The following is a 20,015-nucleotide window of genomic DNA, read 5'->3' on the forward strand; positions in this document are numbered from 1 at the left end:
TTGAGGACCCATCTTAGTGCATCATAGTGGAGGAATTGGAATATATACTTCACATCTAAGATTTCTCAAATGGGAAATATTTGGCTCTTGACCATAAACTAATTGTATTAGCGAGTACTTGTAATATGCTACTAGCAAATGCATACAAGTGACGTTGCATGCAAAATAGCATGTCCCCATACAGATGAAGAAAACTTAGTTCTCATAAGTTATGGTCTTGCAATTAATTGCAAATATTTTATAAATGATTATGCTAAACCATTTTGTGTGTGAACATGAGCCACAAGATGTTTAATACTTATCCCAATTGATATACAATAATTATCAAAAGCTTGGGATGTAAATTCACCAGCATTATTGGTCTTAATTGTATAATCAGGAAATTGTGCTCTTAACTTAATTATTTGAGCAAGTAATCTTGCAAATGCAAAATTTCGACTTGATAATAAGCACACGTGTGACCATCTACTTGATGCATCTATTAATACCATAAAGTATCTAAATGGTCCACTTGGTGGGTTAATGGGTCCAATATATCACCATGAATTCGTTATAAAAATGCAGGTGATTCAGTTCCCACTTTAGCTGATGATGGTCTAATTATCAATTTTAATTAAAAGCAAGCATCACATGATAATTCATTAGATTGAAGAATCTTTTGGTTCTTCAATAGGTATCCATTTGAATTCTCAATAATTCTCCTCATCATTATAGATCCTAGATGACCCAATCGGTCATGCCAAATTGTAAATATGTTTGGATTCATGAACTTTAGGTTCATTGTTGCATATGTTTCAATTACTCGTATATGAGTATAATACAATTCAGAAGATAAAACAAACAACTCTTCTAATATACGTTTTCTATTTGAAATAGTAGATATATATATAGATATTCCACATTATTCTTACTATCAGTCTCAATATGATAACCATTGCAGCGTATATTTTTGAAACTTAGAAGATTTCTCTTTGATTGACTAGAAAACAATGCATTGTCAATTGTAAATTTTGTTCCTCTAGGCAAAATAATATTTACTTTTCCAAAACTTTCGATCAAGTTTGCATAACCTGATATTGTATTTACTTTTACTTTCAGCATTGTCAATTTGAAAAAATATTTTTTATTTGTAAGTAGTGTGTGTAGTTGCATTGACTGCCAGACATAGATCTTCTTTACTCTTTTCTGAAACACCCAACATATGAAAATGATCCATGTTTCTTCATTAAAAGAAAATAATTACAATAAGAAAAATAGCACTTAAAATATACAAAAGTTACTAAAAAAATGAAGATAGATAAAAGAAAACAATAACATTAAGTCTAGATATTCTCAAAATCAAAAGAAACACTTAATGTTCCATCAACTGTGCTAATATTCTCTTCAAGAGATTCAAAAAAGTCTGTCACATCTAAATTTGTCATATGGGATAGGTCAAATATGTCATTATCCTAGTATGCAAAATTTGCTTCCACATGTTTCTCTGTATTTTAAAAAACACAAAAGGTTTCTGTGAAATTTTTCTCTCCAAAACAAAATTCTCCTTCTCTTTTCCTAATCAATTGGTTCCCACAAACCAAAACCCTCAAAGATTCTCAGAGACTAGGATTGTAGCCTTGTGGTGGTATTGATTTCAATCAATTGGAGAATTGGCGAATTTAATTGAGGTTTCTATAAAGGTAAGATTTCTTTCCCTCTTCTTTGTAATTTTAAAGCATACTTAACCTAGGTTCGATTTTACAATAGGTTGTATTATTTGTTGGTCTCTGTAATTTTCTAGAATGTCCCAGTGTATGGGTATTTCAAAAATCCTAAATCAAATAACGAGTTTGTTCTGTGTTTTCCGCTGTGTTAGGGCTTTCTACAATTCAAATATTTATCTCTTTCATCAATCTTTATATTTTAACGTATCCATATACATTATCTTAATTGCATCTCATACAATTAATTCCCTTTAATTAATTTGAACAATTCAAATTTAGTCCAAAATTAATTAATTCTCATTTAGCCCTTATTGAGCTAACAAGGGGTCCTTATGGATTTACAAATTAGAAGCTCCAATGATATAAAATTAATTAATCAAACTTTTTAATTAAATTAATCAGCATTCACTAATTGTCGGTCACTCCATTAAAGACCGATAGTTACATTCTTTGCACTGTAGATATATTTCTGTGTCCATGGATGTAACCAATAATAGTAAGTTGACTCTTCACAAAATGCTCGTAACTATAGTTGAATCAAAATTATCATTTTATCCCTGTAGTTACATCTAACTCTTTAAGTATCATGGATCCCTTTAATGAACAATTAGCTATAGTCCAACTATAAACTAGACCTCTCTCTGGCCAGTGAGAGGTCAGACATCTCATTGTTCAAGACTCGGAATCAACCCTCAGTGGAGCAGTTCATCTACTTACCCTGTGATCAGGAAGAAGTGAATTTTGTCTAGTGTAGCTGCGTTCCCAGCTCCCCACTCTGACGAATCCCCAAAATGGTAGGCCTATTGAGTCGATGAATCTGACTATTCTCACCCAAACAAATGAAGTAACCGTCTTCATAGGCAGGACTTCACAACTCATTCAAGATTAAGGTCAAACCTATGATCATCCTAGTGAAATGTAAGTCTCTTCAAGTAATAGTGTTATAAAGAGAGACTAATTATTTCGTGATCCGGTCTTATACAAATTCTTTGTACATTATACCTCATTCACATGTGTCTACATGAATGATTAGGATAAGATTATTTGTAATGCTTTACAACAATTGTAACAATTACAAAGTGAGTCATATCCATAGTGTTACCAGGATAAGGTACCCAACCATATCCATCTACTACAGACCATTCAAATTATTACTTAAATATAATCCACTTGTATGTTAACACATACATGTTTGAGATACATTGAATAATCTAGGATCTCAGTTTATTGGATTTTGGTTACTAATGTCAAATAAAGTAACATTTTATTTTATTAAATAAATAATTCATGTATAAATAGTTTACAAATTACGAAACCCATGAGATTTAAGGCATCAATCCCAATACTCATATGCGGTGCCAAGGTAGAAATCATATTCCAACATAGTGGACAATCCAACAAGAAGTGAAGAAAATATTTTTAGAAAACAAAAAAGTAAAGAAAGTGAAAAAAAAATAATGTGGATTTAATACATAATATAAATCTCACACATGATGTTGTAACATTATTACTAACATTACATAATAACTTAACATCACACAATAATATCAGAGATAGTGAGACACAGATATTGATAACTCATTCGGTGCAATATCACCTATGTTTGGGAGGTGGTGTGTCCGTTGGAAAGAAACTTCATTATAAAAAGAGTTCAACAATTACAATAAAGTTTAGCAATTACAGTGAGCTTATGTATAACTTGCTCTTTAATTTAACTTATTAGACTCCTCCAAGTTTGAAGCTCCTATCACTTCTACAATAATGCTTTTTCGAGCTTTGTATGAGATAGGAGTGTTCGTGGGTTGGGTTGAGTTGGGTTTAGAGATATTTTAGACCCAACCCTATTGTTCGGTTTGTGTATTTTTCTAACCCAAACTAACCCTTGTTAAATTATGAACCCGAACCAAACCAACCCATAAAAAATGGGTTGGGTTGGTTTGGTTCCATCGGTTCCCTTAAGAAAAAAAAAGCTTGGAATCACAAATAAAAAACACATAAGATTTCACAATCCACAAGAACGATATCCAAAATCTATTATAACAAAACAAGTCTCTAAAATGTAAAGAAACTACTTTCAAGAATTGTCGAAGAATAAATTATTCAAAAATTATTGGAATTAAATAAAATTAAAATCAATATATTTATAAATAATTGTGTTATAAGTAAGAAAAAAAAATATTTTAAAGTTAATAATAAATTCAGGTTGGTTCGGGTTGATTTAGGTTATATTAGGTGAACCCATGAACCAACCCAACCTATAAAATTTTCATTTATTTGAACCCAACCCGATTCAAACCATACGGGTTGGGTTGGGTTGATCGGTTTTTTCGGGTCATCGGATTTTTTGAACACCCGTAGTATGAGATCCCTATAATACAACGTACTTAGGCTACCTCTAAGTGTGAGATCTCTTCAACTCCATAAGCAAGCTTTTCCCAGGTTTTGATTGAACTTCTCTCAATACAACATAAAAAACTCATCTCAAGTTCCTTACGTGATTTTCTAAACTCACACAAATTCAACCAAGTCTCATAACGGTTGGGAATAAAACCACAATTATATATATATATATATATATATATATAAAGATAAATTTTTTTAATCACAATATATGAAAGTTAAGGCTTAGACAATTCTAAGCTCAAAACTCTCAATACACATATTTTTTTTTTAATAAAGAGGCTAACCCTAAATTTAAACAAACCCACAAATATATATGGTTAGATTTCGTATGTTCAAGGAAAGAATAAATCATCTCTGCAAGAAAAAGATAGCAAACCACAAAATCTGTAGAAATTTGCTTGATAAGGAAATAATATTATGCAAGAATTTTCTGTCTATCACTTAACAATATCTTCGACATGGTGGTAAGGATAGGATGGCACTCTAGCAAATATGCACTACACATATCAACATATAAGGAAGCAATCTCCAGGTAAAATCTGCATGACATAAAACATGTTGCCGACATAATACAAGATATGTTGTGTAACATGTTGCTCAAATTCTGTCTATAATAAAATTAGTCAATCACACTGTGGTAACAAAAAGAATAACTTTTTAGAAAACCAAAAAGCTAGGCTTAACTTTTCAAACTATGAAAAATGTTTAAAATGATATAATCCTCTTACAAGCAACTTGATTCTTAGATTCACCCACTCCCTCATTTTTTTTAGACATAATCCATAAATTCCTTCAAACATTGAAGTCAATATATCCTTGACCTTATGTTCGATGTTTAAAATTGAAATATCTTTTTCAAATGCACTATGTTGCTCACAAATTCCAAAATCCATTTTTTTTGTTGATAATTAATTATTAAAGGCAAGTCGATAAAATTTTTAAATAAAATTCAAGAAAAGTGGAAAAGATGGAGGCATGGTTTCAAAGTTGGGGGAGGGTGACTGCTTGTAGAAATACAAGCTATTGCAGCCTTCTACTTAGAATTATGAGGGTTAATGAGTAGAACATGCATTAATATTACTAAGAATTCATGTGGAATAATGAACTTGCATTGATCAACACTAGAAATCCCCGCTAACCCTATATCATACATTATCTTGCATCAAAATGTCTATTTTGTAGTTTTCATAGGAGTCGATCGCATGCATTGATCCCAAACCATCGCAAAGTTGATCGCATGCATTGATCTCAATGAAGAAAAGTGGGTCACATGAAATGTCACAACTATAGAGTGATAGCCATGATAGAAGGTATGATCGCAAAGAGTAGGTGGGATGCGTTGATCCTGCAGAAGAAGCGAGTATGAACGCATAACTCGGGAGTATCAAAGAGATAAGATCATGATGACATTCTCACCTACTGCGTCAGTAATGAATATGATTCAGAGCGGGATTATCAAAGTTGTCGACGTTTGAGCTTTATAAATAGAGCCTTGAAGCCCAAATTCAAGCATCCAGGACTTCTACCTTAGGCAGATTCTTGTGATCACAAACGAGAGTATGAGCAAGAAAGTCTTTGAGAGTTCTTCACTTCCACAACTTCCTCCGATTGACGACCGAAGCTTCGCCGGAGATAGATCTTGAGAGGGACTACTCTACCACCCATCCATTGTACCACTAGCAGCCTTGACACACATCTGATGGAGGCAAGAGATTGCCTACATCTAGCCATCCATCTCTCTTTCACCTTTATATTGTATTACATTTTAGCTTAAGACATTAATGCATTGTAATCAATGCATCTCTTTAATTCCTTCAACATCATTTTCATCATCTTCTTCTACTTTATCATCTTTTTCTTTCACCGCAATGAGTTAAATGCAGATTGAAGAGTTATCACATACTCAATCATGTGGCATAGAGATATGATGCATGTAGCAAACCACCGAAAGGTATGTGTTGCGCGAGTATGGTGAGTCAATCCTGTTTGCTTAGTGCGAAGCTATCGCAATGCTTGTCTGTGAGCAGAGTAGTTATAACCAACTACCTCAGAGGGTAAGTAGTGCCCAGATGGTAAGTAATGAAACTCACTAAGCAAAGTAAGCAATGTTCCTAGAGAATAGGAATAACCTTATGCTCAATGCAACCATGCTTTATAGAGATATAAAACATGTGGCTGACCATCGAGAGGTGTGCGATGCATTAGTGTAGCAAGTTAGGATTATCCTTGCGACCAAACTTAAGGACTCAGTGATATCTCCTCCACAACTCTACTTCTCCATGCACCTTTTTACGCGTTAACAGTTGTCGCGTCTCTACCGATTCTCATAATCAAACTTCAATTGTTCAATTTGTTTAGCTAGGAGTAGGAGTAGTCATAGTTAATCAGCTTCTTTCTTTTTATTTTTATTCTCCGCCTCAAACGCATTACTTTACAATCATCTTTAGTTGCAAGTCCCCGTTTTTTTATCTCAAATCATCCCGAGAAACTAGTGATCTCGTTATACTTGGTGAGAGACAAGAAAACTTGTGACAGGAATGCATGATCATCGAATACACGACTAACGCATTCTGCATATTCGTCAATCCAACTCATGATCATCACATGACCATCAACGCATATCCATTAACGCAGAAGCAAATCAATTTCCCCAAATAGAGGGTCATTAGAAGGGAGAGAGAATGTGTATGTGAATATTACAAAATTTTCACCAAAAGTAATGAAAATTATAATTTTTTATCCTTCAATATTAACATTAATTTAATAAAATATCAACATAAATATAACTCAACCGATAACTATATTTTTTCTTTCAAGTGTAAGGTATAAATCGTCTTTTGTTGAACTAATATAAATCTCAACTATATTATTAAAAGAGCGTAAAATGGGAGAATGTTTCTCTTCCCATTTTATCCTCACTTTTTAAAAAATACGTATTTTACCCTTCTGCTTTCTATTTATGGATACTTCTACCATCAACACCCACCTTTGACAATGCGATCTCAAATCAAATCGGAGCCTTGCACTGGGGATTCCAGATTCATCTTCAAATGGGTTTAAAAAGATACCTTCATTTTGTCTCCTCCTACGCAAATCTACCGCCAATCAAGCGATCAACCATCACCAATTTCCTCCCGTTTAAATTCAGACTTATTTTATTTTATTTATTTATTTTTATTTTGCCTTTTGCACGACTCCATTTAGATCACCGTCTAGGACCCAACCAGAATCACTCGTGACGGCCGTCTCCAGTGGCGAAAGTGAAGAACCACAGCGTAGTACCCAATTGGAATCTACCCACAACGGCAGTCTCCGGTGGCGAAACTGAAGACCCACGGCGTAATATCCAACCAAAATCAACCGCGACAGTAGTCTCCGGCGGTGAAACTGAAGACCGACGGACTAGGTCCCACCCAGAATCACCGCTGCTGCAGTTTTTTTGTACGTATGTTTACTTGCGGCTTCACCATCCTTAAAATATGTACATGATGAAGCCTTAGAGTGCAACATCAGTTTATTTACAAATATGCCATTCTAAATGGAGCATTATTTTATTTTCAAATATGCCATTGGAAATGCAACCTAAATTTATTTTAAAGCGTGCCATGATGAAGCCTAGAATGCAACATTAGTTTATTTTCGGATGTGTCCTTGAAAGTGCAATTTATTTTAAAAAATATCATTGAAAGCATGTTTTATTCTCAGCAATTCCATCAAAACAGCAACATGATTTTGTGATTAATATTGGCCCTATAATTTAATTTAATTTACTTTTTTTATTATTTTCTTTTAGAAGATGGTGAAATATGTACTCTTGAAGAAGTTTTCTAAGCCACCATTGCAACTAAACGTAAGAATTATTTCTTTATAGTTCGCATAATTCAAATGTGAAGATGAGATGATATTGATGATTTTAGACTATGGTTTGGTCTGTAATTATTAGATTCTTTGTCTCACAAAAGTATATGTGTTTTCCATTTAAAAATGTAATGTGAGATTTTTTTTTCTTTTAAATTCTGCACCAGAAATACATATATATATATATATATATATATTTAAGATGACACCTTTAGGAATATAGGGTTTTTTCACCAAAGTTTTAACTTTTCGTTTTTTTCAACTCTTTCAACCTACACACTTTTTTACATATTATAAAAATCAGAACTGATTTTTTTTTTTTTTTAATCTCGTTCTATATTTCTATTTCATTTCATTTTGTTATTGAGAAGATAATTTCGTTCACTAAAGAAATCAAAGTTTTTTATTCACTAAAGAAATCAAAACTTTCCAAAAAGAATAGAGATTAAAGGTTTTTGTTCTTCCTAGAATTTTGTCAAAATGGAAATTTGAAGATTCAAAAATTTATTTTCTAATATAACAGGTAAAATTCAAAATTTAGATGATATTATTTTACATTCTTATTTGTTAAGATTTCTTTCTTCTATCAGTTATATGTTTGCATGAATTTAAGTAAATCTGATTTGAAGATTCAAAATTTTATTTTCTGTCTCTTCATATTGTTATTTGTTAAGATTTCTTGTTATTTGTTAAGATTTCTTTCTTATATATTTGCATGAATTTGACTAAATATTCCCTTTTTGTGTAAACCATTTTTTTATTATGTGTAAAAACTTCTTTCTTCCATCAATAATCTATTTTTTCTTTTTCTTTTTCCTTTTCTTGGGTTAAAAAATATAGGCAATAATAAATGTTTCCTCTTTGTAAATTGAAGTATAGCATTGTCCCATTTTCTGTATTGAATTATCTACAATAAAGGGCAAAATATTAGGTAACAATTTTATTTACCAATTTTTTTATTAGCTTAAGATATTATTTACAATTTTTTGGTTAATTTACTACTCTATTTTGCAGATTTTATTAGGGATGTGTTCTGTGTAAGATCAATGCTTGATATTAAAATGAAAAATGCAAACAACAAAACAATTATCACAAAGGTATAGAAGATTCAATATATGTCTTGGATTTTTTTAAACCTTTATACTAACCATTAATAAGTACAAGCCAATTGAATTGACATTATGGAATGATTTTGCAATTAATGAAGGTTCTAAATTAGAAGATCTAATATTCACAATCCAATTATCTTGGCATTCAATTTTAAAATAGATATGTATGAAACAAATTTTTGGAAACTCGAACCCAACACTATAACAATGGAGAAAAATGATTTTAAGTTTAACATTTTCTCTCTTAGTTAGGAGAATTGAGCATAGCTACAACAAAAATGAGCAACATATTGATTGAACAAGATTTTGTAGATTAAAAAGATCTAGAGGAAAGATGCCTCATTGAACGAATTTATTTGTTTGCACGTTTAAATAATTAATTATAATTATTCATTATTAATTATATCTATAATTTGGCATAATAGGTTCATAATTTTTTTCCACAAGGTTCCAATCAAGTTGGCATCCCTTAGGAAAGAGGAAATTTGGCTTGAGCCACATGAGAGAAGACAAAGCATTAGCCTTCGACTATGCTCAGTTTATCTGCTTGTCTTTTATGGTCTTTTTCACTATGTAGGTATCTTCCCTTGCTTGTCTTTAAATGCCCTTCTTTCCTTGAGGCTACTTCAGAGAGTTCCTCCAAACCAAATCCTTGCCCCCCGCGGGTGGGGAATCCACCCCCGGGTCATCGCTCTGTTGCATCTGATTCGTCCTCTAGACACCTTTGGAAGGCAAGGAGTGTGACAATGTACACACTTCCCTCTCAAAAAAATCTATAGAAAGAAAGAACTCATGTCGGATATAAAGCAAGGATCATTAATAGTGAATCACATCCTGTCTGGAAGGAACAAGATGTGTCTCATTCAATCTTAAGACACATACTGACTTTGCACTCGAGCAAATTCTTTGTGAGTTCTTCTTTGATTGCCTACCTTCTTCCTAAATATTTAAAAATAACTAAAAATTGTTGTTTTTAATATTTGTAACGTTCTCAAACCGCACTAGAAATCCTAGCAAGACACATAAAATTTCACGTACTTTTAATAGTTACATTCACAAACATAAGTTAAGTTTGTTACCATTCTGTTTTTTTCCAAGTCTGAAATGTGTGGTCTTTGACACCAAAAAGAAAAAGGAAAATCAATCATCTGTTGAAACTATGGTTGTTGGTTTTTTTTTTTTTTTGGTGTTTAATTTCTAACTTATTCTTTTTTTACTAATCAATTTTTATATATTTCTCCCTCATGATTAATTCTAATTTTTAAATAGCCAAATAGGATCGACTCTTTTTTTATTTTCTTTTCTTTTTTGAAGTCTTATTCTTACTTTTTACATGTATATTTTTTTAATCAAAACAGAAAGACCAACTGTTCCAAATGTTAGAATATACTTACTCCCTATTTTTACATGGACAATTTTATGTTGCATTATTGGGAGGAGTTTCAATGTCAAAGATAACTTTATGTTGTATTATCAAGGGGAGTTTCAATGTCAACAACAAAAGTCCTTATCAAATCATCAAAAGATTCAAATTTGTCTTCCATATATACAAGAAATATTGTTTACAAAGAGATTTTGCTTTTACAAGGTCCAATTTATTACATAGTTATTTTATTTTATCTTTTTAAATTTCAAAGTATACAATTCTGACGATATATATATATATATTAGAAAAATCACTATCTTCTATAGATATTTTATGTGAGGCAAATAATCAGTATCAGATACGTATCGGACACGGATACTTCTAGATACTTCCCAGATATGTATCTGACACGCGATTTGACGTATCTACTTTTCATATACATATCTGACACACGATTTGACGTATCTACTTTCTAGATACGTATTTGACACGCGATTTGACGTATCTATTTCTATGCGTACTTTTTTTTTTTTTAAAGAAAAAAGACAAATAATTCATCTAATTTTTCTCAATCTAAAATTAGGCAGATTATTTAAAAAGCTCACGAAAAGAAAATAATTGACCAAACCCTAGCCTAGAATCATCTAATCTTCATCTTCACATTTGAGTCCCCACAAAATCCACCAAAATATAAACCATCTGAATATCTTCAATAATTCAATGAAGAAGTTTTCGTTTATCTTCATACTTCTCCCTCTAATTTTCTTCTTCTTATTATTAACTATTGTCCTTCAACAACTTAAATGTTACTTTTTTTGTATTGTATTTCAGTGTTATATTCTATTTTGTGCTATTGTTATTAACTTGTATGCTAAATTTATCTATATCCTATATTTTTTAAAAGAAAAAAAAATGTATCTTCAACTATCAATATCCTCATTTTTTATAAATATATATATTAAAAAAATATATAAAAAATGACGTATCCTTAGACGTATCCGTATCTTAGTTTTTTAGAAATTAACGAATCGCCGTATCCGATCGTATCCATATCGTGTAGTCGTATTTGTGTCTGTGCTTCATAACCACTCAAAAATTATCCAATGAAATAGTAAGTTACATTTTTTTCAAAGATAATAAACATTATATTATCATGATAGTTTCGTATCATTTTATTTCACAAACTTTATTCAACTTATATCATATTTACTTTTAACTTGTATGTCAATTATTCCAAATTTATAATTAATTATAAGTTTATTTATTCAAAAAATTTGTTTATTTTTTTTTTAATTATGTTTCTAATTTTTTCAACCATAATAGGTAAATGTGGTTGAAAATATTTGAGACATAATTTTTATTTTACAAATTTTAACAATCGATGTAGTTAGCTTTAACAACAATATATAGTTTAAATACTATACTTCATTACATGTCAATCGATTACTAGTTATATTTAATAAATATTCTATCAAAACTAAAAATTTATTATAAAAATTGATGCATTTGTTTCTCGTCGCATCATTTTTCAGTCAAAATGGTTGAAGAAAACTTAAAACACCAAATATTACAATTAAGCAACTTTTGAAAACAATTTATCAGATCTAAAAGCCAATCCTCTCTCTCTTTATTATTTTTTTAAAAATTTTTTTATGGGATAAAACTTTTTTACTTGGCTATCTTGTTGACAAAACTTATCCTTTTGAACAACAGAATCCCATTATAGGAATGGAATGTATTAACTAAACTTCTCAATTTAGAAAAAAATAAATAAATAAAGTCAACTTTTACGAATTACAACAAACGTTGAACAAGTTTGAGCATCATAAAGACAGTATATAAGGAATGTTTTGGCTATCCTCTCTCAAGACACTAGAAAAAAGGATATCAATCCCTAAGCCTTTAAAATGGGAAGAAATTTACAAACCATTGTCTTTTTGGTACTAGTCTTTGAGTTCTTATTTTTTTCAGCATATTCCTTGCCTTTGTCAACAAAAGGAAGATGGATTGTTGATTCGAAGACCGGGCATCGTGTCAAATTTGTTTGTGCAAATTGGCCTTCTCACACTCAAAGTATGCTAGCAGAAGGCCTTAACCATCGACCACTTAAAGAACTTGCAGATGAGGCAATCAAATTGAGGTTCAATTGTGTGCGTCTCACATATGCAACTCACATGTTCACTCGTTACGCTAATAGGACAATTGAAGAAAACTTTGACCTTCTTGATTTAAAACAAGCCAAAGCTGGATTGGCCCAACATAACCCTTTTCTATTGAATAAAACCATTGTTGAAGCTTATGAAGCTGTTGTTGATGTGCTTGGAGCAAGTGGATTAATGGTTATTGCTGACAACCATATTAGCCAACCAAGATGGTGCTGCTCTCTTGACGATGGTAATGGCTTCTTTGGAAATAGAAATTTTGATCCCCAAGAATGGTTACAAGGTCTTCGCTTAGTCGCTAAACGTTTTGTAAACAAATCAACGGTATGTCATAACATTTAAAAGGTTTTTTTCCCGTATTCTAAATGAAACTAATCTCAAATATTTGAAAACTAGAAATTAAATCATTTCATTAACAAGCTTTTTTATTATGGTATGTAGGTGGTAGCAATGAGCCTACGAAATGAGATACGAGGAACGATGGAAAATGCAAATGATTGGAATAACTATGTAACTCAAGGAGTAACAACAATCCACAACATAAATCCAGAAGTTTTAGTGATTGTTTCAGGTCTCAATTATGACAATGATCTTCGATGCTTAAAAGAAAAGCCCTTGAACGTTAACACCTTAGACAATAAGCTAGTTTTTGAAGTCCACTTATATTCTTTTAGTGGAGATTCTGAGAGCAAATTTGTAACACAACCATTAAACGATATTTGTGCAACCATCATGAATGGGTTTGTAGATCATGCTGGGTTCGTAATTGAAGGATCGAATCCATTTCCTTTGTTCGTTAGTGAATATGGATACGATCAAAGGGAGGTCAATGAAGCTGAAAATCGATTCATGAGTTGTTTTACCGCACATCTTGCTCAAAAAGACTTGGATTGGGCATTATGGACTTGGCAAGGCAGCTACTATTACAGGGAAGGTCAAGCAGAGCCAACAGAAGTATTTGGCGTTCTCAACTCTAATTGGACTCAAATTAAGAACCCTAACTTTCCTAAGAAGTTCCAACTATTACAGACAATGTTGCAAGGTAAATAAATTTATGAATCTAAGTAGTTTTAAGCATTTAAGAGGATAAATTGTTATAAAAAGTTATAAGTTAGCCCCAAACAATTAAACTAGTTTATGCAATCAAAATATGATGTGTAACCTCTTATTGACATGCAGATCCAAATTCCAATGCTTCAACCTCATATGTTATGTATCATCCACAAAGTGGTCAATGTGTCCAAGCGTTAGATGACAACAAAGGAATGTTTTTGAACAATTGTTCTACCCCAAGTCGTTGGAGTCATAATGGTGATGGTTCCCCAATTAGGTTGAGATCCACCGGTTTGTGTTTGAAAGCCAATGGAGAAGGTCTTGGAGCATCCCTCTCAAGTGACTGTTTGAGCCAACAGAGTGCTTGGAGAGCCATTTCTAACTCTAAACTTCACCTGGCCACCTTCGCTCAAGATGGGAAGAGCCTTTGTTTACAACTTGAAAACTCCAACTCTTCAAAAATTGTGGTGAACTCCTGTATTTGCACCAATGGTGATCCTAAATGCCTCCAAGACACCCAAAGTCAATGGCTGACACTTGTTGCAACCAATACCTTGTAATTAATTTTTAAATATGTATGAATAACCATTGAAAATGATGGATCATTTATGATTCTTTTGCGGAAATTTGTTATTTTAAGAACATACCTTTCCCATTACCTGTTAAAATTTCCACATATACTCAATATTCCATGCACTCATTTACTTGCATAGCTATTTAAGATCAAACTTGTCACCCAGACTTCAATAAGAAGACTCCTATTTGAATCATGTTTAGAACATGTTTGGAGTAATTCTAAAATGATTAAAATTATTTTTGTTATTTTCGAATCACTATGAAATATACTTTTGATCATTCAAAACCAATTCTAATTTAATGAAAAATACATTTGAAAGTGTAAAATTAACTATTAGATTAGTTTTGAATAATTAAAACATGTTTTAGAGTGATTTTGAGTATGAAAAAAACGATTTTCATAATTTCAAAATCACTCGCAAACATGCACTAACTGACGGTGCCTTTGTTCAGACATGGTTGCACAAATTTTTACTAAAATCACCAACATGAAAATCTTGGTTGATAATATATAATTGTGATTTTTTTCTTGAAATAAATAGAAGTACAAGGTCGAGGCTTAAAAGGACATTTGATGACAAGGGATGTGTGTATATCACAAGAATGGGTTGTTTGAGGCGCTGAGTTGAGATAGGAAGTTCATATGTCTGTAGAGTTCATATGTCTATAGAGTTCATATATCTGCAGAATTCATATGTCTATGTTTGGAATGCAAACTATTTGATCTAAGTACATATATTTGTGTTTGGGGTGCAAAGTTGAGCTCATATATCTAAGATATCTGGTACATTTTTTTAGCTTTAAATGATCTGCTTTTACGATTACTATTTTTGTTTTGAAACTTTATTTAATAATTCTACCCATCTTTGTTTGAATAAATATGGATTACAATTTTTTTTCTTTTAATTTTTAAAGCTTTTATTTATTTATTTATTTATTTCTTGAGTAATGAAAAATAAATAACCTATTACATTGCCTTGTAGAAACATGATTAAATAAAATGAGAAACCAAAGAGAAATAAAAACTTTTTATTCTTAATTTTATTCCATAAATTTCATTATTATCTACTTCTTTTTCTTTTTCTTCCTGTTGTTGTTCTATATTTTTACTCTATCATGAATTTTTTAATTGAATCTCCCCCGTCATTTAGCAACGAATGGAATGTCATCATATTTCTTCAATAATTTCACTTTTAGTTTGGAGCTTTGGAGGATCATCAGAAAATAATTCTCCATTTTCACTAATTCTTGCTAGAAAATTTTCTAAGAAAAAAAATCTTCAATTTATGTATTTTTTTTCTTGTTATATGTTAAATACTTTTCATCTAAATATTTTTAACACTGATTTGATATGTAAATACAATTAAATAAAAATATAATTTACAAATTTGCATGTATAAATATTACACTTAATGTAGACAAAATATTATTATTTATATAATCAGTAACCCTACAACATACTTTAACGACCATCAGTTTTATAATAGTCCAAAGTGGCTGTCGAAGTTGATTATTGAAGATGATTTTCATTAGAGTTTATAGTCGGAAGTGGTTATCAGAGCCTGAAGTTGATTGCATAAAAGTGGTATTGGAGTTGGTCATCGAAGTTTGTCGTCGGAGGTAGTTTTCAGAGCCTAGAGTTGTTCACGTGAAGGTGGTCATCAATGATGATCTTCGTCGAAGGTGGTTGTCGAAGCCCAAAATTGGTCACATGAAGGTAGTATTAGAGTTGGTTGTTGAAATTTGTCGTTGGATATGGTTGTCGAAGCCCCGAGTTGGTCATCGGAATTGCTCGCTCGAAGGTGGTCATCGAAGGTGATTTTCGTCAGAGTCTGTAGTCGAAGGTGGTGGTCAAAATTGGTCATCGAAGTTTGTTGTCGGAAGTGGTTGACAGAGACTAAAATTGGTCATTAGAGTTGGATCACCAGATGTCACACCCCGTCTCAGACTATTCTCTGAGCCTATGAAAGGACATGACTGCAGCGGTTATCAACCCTTTTGTTGACACTTACTGCCTAATAACTCTTGCGGAAATAACTCTAATACCAATGAACAAATTCAACAACCAACTGATTAAGTCAAAGAGGCAAACAACAGCTGATTAAGTAGGCCCATTTTATTACAACAATATAATGTTTATACAACTCCAAGACTTAATAACAAAGTTTATAACAACAACTCTGTTAAAAACCTTTGGAAGTGTAACTGTGACTTGTGACAGACATTGACCTTAGCAACACCCTAGAACTCCTCACCTTCCGCTACCTGTTGGGGAAAAGACATAAAACATGAAAAACGTGAGCTATATAGCCTAGTGAGTGGTGCCTTTAGATAAACAAATAACTTTGATTTCAAAAATATACTTTTTGGAAATCAATACATAATCAACAAGAACATTACTACAAGTTCAATATTATTTTTCCAGCCGGACCGCTAGATTATCCCCAGCTAAATCGTTGGTTAAGACAATCAACCCCAGCTTAACCGCTGGTTATCACATAATGTAAACATCCCCAGCTTTACCACTGGTTATCCCTGACAAAATCCTACATTTTTCCCAGCACTTTCACACGTATACTAAGGCAACAACAATTCATGTGGAAACTTTTCTTGTACCCTATTATCCCGCCAATGTGCACATTGACTATTTTCCCACTAGCTATGTTTAGGTAACTCGACTATATTTCCCGCCGGTCATCACCGACTATAATTTTCCGCTGACCGAAGCCGACTATCTTTTCTTGCCAAGTACCTTTTCAAGCATGCTAACTATATATTCCGGGTACAATTCCAGTTTTCAACACAAACATACAAGCATAGTAACAAGATAAACATATATCCCTGATCATGCCAATTTACATTATCTCCTATATACTTTTACCTACATATATATAAATCACATCAACAATACAATAACACAATAACCATTCACCTTGGTTGGTTAGGAACTTTCCTTTTCGAAGTTCCTTAGGTTTTCTTGGTTCCCTTTTGAATCCTAAATTCCAGATTCAATTATCAGCTTAGATTACTCATAGTTTTAGAACTTATTTTAAGATACTTCCTTCTGCAAACATGCTTTAAAATGTCTCAGGAAGCTTATCTCAAAATCTTAGATTAGACCTCTTTGTGGTTTGGCCGGAAACATCAAAACATCAAGACTGGCCCAAGCTTACCCAACAGCTTGACCCTTCTGTCTTTTTCTCAGTTTCCAGCCCGATCCCTTAGAGCTTCTTCTCGGCAGCCCTAGCCTGAAAACTAGACTCTCCTAGCTTTCAAGTGGCTTTGGAATCACTCTAAACGCACGAGTATTCTGGGTGAACTTCTCATCCCAAGTTGATGCTACTTTCTGTTCTTTCTGTCTGACAGCATCTCCCCTCTTGGAACCTCTTGACCAACGCATGGTCTTGCTATCAACGCATAGTCTCCTCCCAATACACTATTCTTTATGTCCTTTGAAGAGATTTTGAGTTCTCATATGAAGTCCTTGGCCATATTTATAGGCATCCAAGATTTCTCTAAGGCTGACACCTCCTACTTGGCCGCATGTCCAAGTGTCTTTTCCTTACACTATTACCGTAATCTATCGTCAGCGCAAGCCAAGGTGTCTTGCTCCCCTTTTACCAACGCATAGCCCTCAATTTTGCATGTCTTCTTGTGCATCCACCTCATTTGTTTAAGGTTTAAGATTTTCTCCTAACAAGCCACATGTCCGGATGACGACCTTGAATGCGTCCATCCTCCCTCATATGCGTTCATCCAACTTCATATGCGGTCATCTAGCCACACATGCGCCCATCCAATTACCGCAACCTTCCTATGTCCGGACACCATCAATCGGCGCATGTGTCCATTCAATCTTTCCTTGTGCATCTAATTGACGCAACTTGTTCACATATGCTAGATGCTCGCAAGGTTCATTTTTGGCCGCATATCCTTCTCTTTCGCATGACTTACCTTTGCTCTATGTCCTCAACTAGGATAATGACCAACACTCTTTCAACACATACTACTAGCTTGCCCTATGCGCCCACATGCCTTCGGATGTCCAACGCATAGCACATCACCAATGCATAACAACCCTTGGGTCGACTTGGTTCTCAACTCAACACCTCAAGGCATCGCCTAGGTTCTTGCTAACGCATCCCTTATGACCAATGCAACTAACCCCATGAACCTTGTTACCGCAAGCCTTAGCAACGCAAGGACAAATCACCATGCGTCCACCTTAACTCATTCCATTGCCTAGTTCATACTTTAGCAAGGCCGTTGCATCCATCATATCCCTCGCATCCATCGTCACATGCCATCGCATACTACCAACGCATTCCTTCGGCTGCACACACGCATACCATCGTCCGCATCACCGCATGCCTTCGGCCGTATACTCTAGCGTAGCAAGGCCGCTGCATGCCACCAACGCATAGCACGGCCACATGACATCAACGCATAGTATCGCCGCATGACATCAACGCATAGCATCACTGTGTGACACCAACGCATAGTGTTGCCGTATACCATCGACGCATACCTTCGGCCGCACACCTTAGCATTATCGCATGCGTAGCATTGCCACATGCCCTCGCACTGATCACCGCATGTCCTCGGCCGCATCACCGCATGCCCTCACATAGTACTGCCGCAACCATCACATCCATCGCATCCATCACACCACATGCGTTGTTCTAACCTCTCAAGATAGTGGTTGCCGCATGCGTTGTTCTTGGCCATACTTCAACCTTTCTCCATGCCCAAGTAACCTCTCAATACTTCATGGTCAACGCATGACACCACACCAACGCATTTTCTAACACTTAGTCATTCCTTGGCTTCCAACGCATGGTTATACTTAGCCAAATTTCATCAATTAAAGCTTAACTCAAAACTACTCAAGGAAAATCTATTCAACACTTAGAAATTTCCTTCACTTCAACATAGAATTTAACTTTCACTTAGTTAATTTCTTTTAACACCTGCTTAAGTAGGAAAAATGGAAATTCGGGTTTCACACCAGAGTTGTCATCGGAGGTGGTTGTTAGAGCTCAGAGTTGGTCGTCAGAGTTGTCATCGAAAGTGATTGTCAAAGCCTAAAGTTGTTCGTCAAAATTGTCATCGGAGATAGTTGTCAGAGCTCGGAGTTGGTCACCAAAGTTGTCATCAAAGGTGGTTGTCAAAGCCTGGAATTGGTCGCTGAAGTTATCATTGGAGGTTGTTGTTAGAGACCAGAATTGGTCGCCAAAATTGTCCTCGGAGATGGTTGTCGAAGCCCAAAGTTGATCCCCAAGTGTGACCGCAATAGTTGTCGACAATGGCAACGAATGGAGCCATTGAAAATATTGGAAAAATGGAAAGTTGAGGTAAGTTAAAGTGATTTGGTAAAATAAATCAATTCAACTTCACCAATATTCAATGTTGGTAGACCAAACATTGAGTTGATTATACAAACTCAACTCAACTCAACTCATGTTGGTGAGCCAAACAATCCGAAAAGAATTATCTTTCTGATGTCCCACCTCACCATCACTATCTCTTTTCAAGTTTACCTTATTTCCCATCTTCCATGGTAAACTTTTCTTTCTTTTACTAGGACTAATTTGGATTAACTAGGGGAAACAAATTGAAGAATAATTTTCATTTAAAAACTTAAAAATAAAAAATAAAAAATCTGAAACTTTCTCAAAAGTGTTTTTATATACAAGTTTGTTTAGTTAACTATATATTAGAAAACATTTCTTTGTTGTTAACTTACTATAAAGGATGTCTATTAAAAACTATGAACTAATAATTT

The 20,015-nt window shown here is 33.4% G+C and overlaps 1 protein-coding gene across 1 annotated transcript; it reads left to right on the forward strand.

Annotated features, from left to right (window-relative positions):
* The first annotated feature begins 12,167 nt into the window (after nucleotides 1-12,167).
* LOC120087672 (glycosyl hydrolase 5 family protein-like) lies at nucleotides 12,168-14,214 on the forward strand. Its single transcript, XM_039044525.2, has 4 exons — nucleotides 12,168-12,174; nucleotides 12,411-12,925; nucleotides 13,043-13,643; nucleotides 13,781-14,214. Exons 1-4 carry the CDS (start codon nucleotides 12,168-12,170, stop codon nucleotides 14,212-14,214), a joined length of 1,557 nt encoding a protein of 518 aa, XP_038900453.2.
* The last annotated feature ends 5,801 nt before the right edge of the window (nucleotides 14,215-20,015 follow it).

Source organism: Benincasa hispida, chromosome 10, assembly GCF_027475165.1.
Source record: "Benincasa hispida cultivar pf3 chromosome 10, pf3_genome.v1.1, whole genome shotgun sequence".
In the NCBI taxonomy this organism is placed as follows: Eukaryota; Viridiplantae; Streptophyta; class Magnoliopsida; order Cucurbitales; family Cucurbitaceae; genus Benincasa; species Benincasa hispida.